At 39.0% G+C, this 1,569-nt stretch overlaps 1 protein-coding gene across 1 annotated transcript in view; it reads right to left on the minus strand.

The window, feature by feature from the left end:
• LOC107703846 (SWI/SNF-related matrix-associated actin-dependent regulator of chromatin subfamily A member 5) overlaps nucleotides 1–1,569 on the minus strand; it is a 13,305-nt gene that overhangs the window by 5,342 nt on the left and 6,394 nt on the right. The window contains exons 11-15 of the mRNA XM_016506614.1: nucleotides 1,489–1,559; nucleotides 1,114–1,340; nucleotides 900–1,021; nucleotides 534–686; nucleotides 212–344 (exon numbers count right to left, since the gene is read on the minus strand). Coding sequence (XP_016362100.1) covers nucleotides 212–344; nucleotides 534–686; nucleotides 900–1,021; nucleotides 1,114–1,340; nucleotides 1,489–1,559 — 706 coding nt within the window. The remainder of the gene's footprint in view (nucleotides 1–211; nucleotides 345–533; nucleotides 687–899; nucleotides 1,022–1,113; nucleotides 1,341–1,488; nucleotides 1,560–1,569) is intronic.

Consider the following 1,569-nt stretch of genomic DNA (forward strand, 5'->3'; position numbering starts at 1 on the left):
ATATACGCACACACATATAAATCTGTCTATATATATATATATATATATATATATAGACACATAGATTTAGATATAGTGAATAATAATTTTATAAAATCTTAATGATATATTTTAAAACATTATAATTATATCTATTTTTTTAATTATTTATTTACATTATTTTTTACAAATATTTAGAAGTACTGTAGCTTCCGTTTGTTTCACGTCTTACCTTGTTGAATGACAATAGAGTCTAAGCGGAGCTTCATTTCTGCACGTTCCACAATTCTTTCCTCCACTGTATTGTCTGTGATAAAACGGAACACGCGCACCTGTTTCTTTTGACCAATCCTGTGGGCACGATCCTGAACAAAGAAAATCCAATGAAAATGAATTACCACTCCATTCCAGAGAAGATCTGATGCTGCTTTTGGAGAGAAGGACTTTTTAATCAGTTCTGGCAAAGGGAGAAAAGCAATATGCTACACGAGTGCAAGCATCAAAGCAACAACATAGAATAGACTTATAGAAAAAAGGTCAGTGTGCATAGTGACCATAGCCTGAAGATCCACTTGAGGATTCCAGTCCGAGTCGTAGATGATGACGACATCAGCAGTGGCCAGATTGATACCAAGACCTCCTGCTCTGGTGCTCAGCATGAACAGAAACTTTGAGCTGTTGGGCTCATTGAAGGCATTGATGGAGATCTGAGGAGATGAGGAGAATGTTATAGACTTTATCAATTCATCTCATTCGTTTGTGCTTATTTATTACCAAGCTGTTCCGTCATGATGGAAGGCCAATTCATATTTATGGCTGTCTGTAACTTGTGTTGTGCAACAAGAAAGTCTTGTTTTTAAAACACTTATGCATGCAAGCACTGTGTTAAGGGAGCATATCATGCGAAATCATTGTCATACCTGTCGCTCCTCATGAGGAGTCTGTCCATCCAGACGACAGTAACCATAGTTACGCCACATACAGTAATCCTCCAGAATGTCCAGCACCCTGGTCATCTGACTGAAGATCAGCACACGGGAACCTGCAGGAATAAAAAGAGGCATGTTAAAAGCAACATGTCAAGACATTTTAACATTTTCCCCTGTGTAGCATGTCTTGCAGTATGGTAGTCACCTTGTTCTTTCAGCTTCGGCAACAGCTTGTCCAGTACCACCATCTTTCCGCTGTTGACCACCAGGTGGAGGTCAGTGGTGTAGGGGGGACCAGGCTCCGCTCCATCAAACAAGTAGGGGTGATTGCAGCATTTCCTGAGCTGCATCAGCACGTTCAACAGACGCATTTTGTCCATCTTCCCAGCAGAGTTCAGAATGTCAATGTCCTTCATCAAAATCTTGGTGTACCTAAAGGGAAATAATAACAGCTCATTATTTGTCTGTTGATTCTGATACTTTGACATATATATATATATATATATATATATATAAAATGCCTGGTAAATCAACCGTGAAACACACATTTCAGACATACATTAGTACTACTAATATTTACCATTCTCTCTGCATCTTGCTGAGCCCAATATACATCTTGATTTCCTTTTTGGGGAGGAGAGACTTCTCCACATCGGCTTTG

This window comes from Sinocyclocheilus anshuiensis, unplaced genomic scaffold, assembly GCF_001515605.1.
Source record: "Sinocyclocheilus anshuiensis isolate Anshui unplaced genomic scaffold, SAMN03320099.WGS_v1.1 scaffold274, whole genome shotgun sequence".
Lineage (NCBI taxonomy): Eukaryota > Metazoa > Chordata > Actinopteri > Cypriniformes > Cyprinidae > Sinocyclocheilus > Sinocyclocheilus anshuiensis.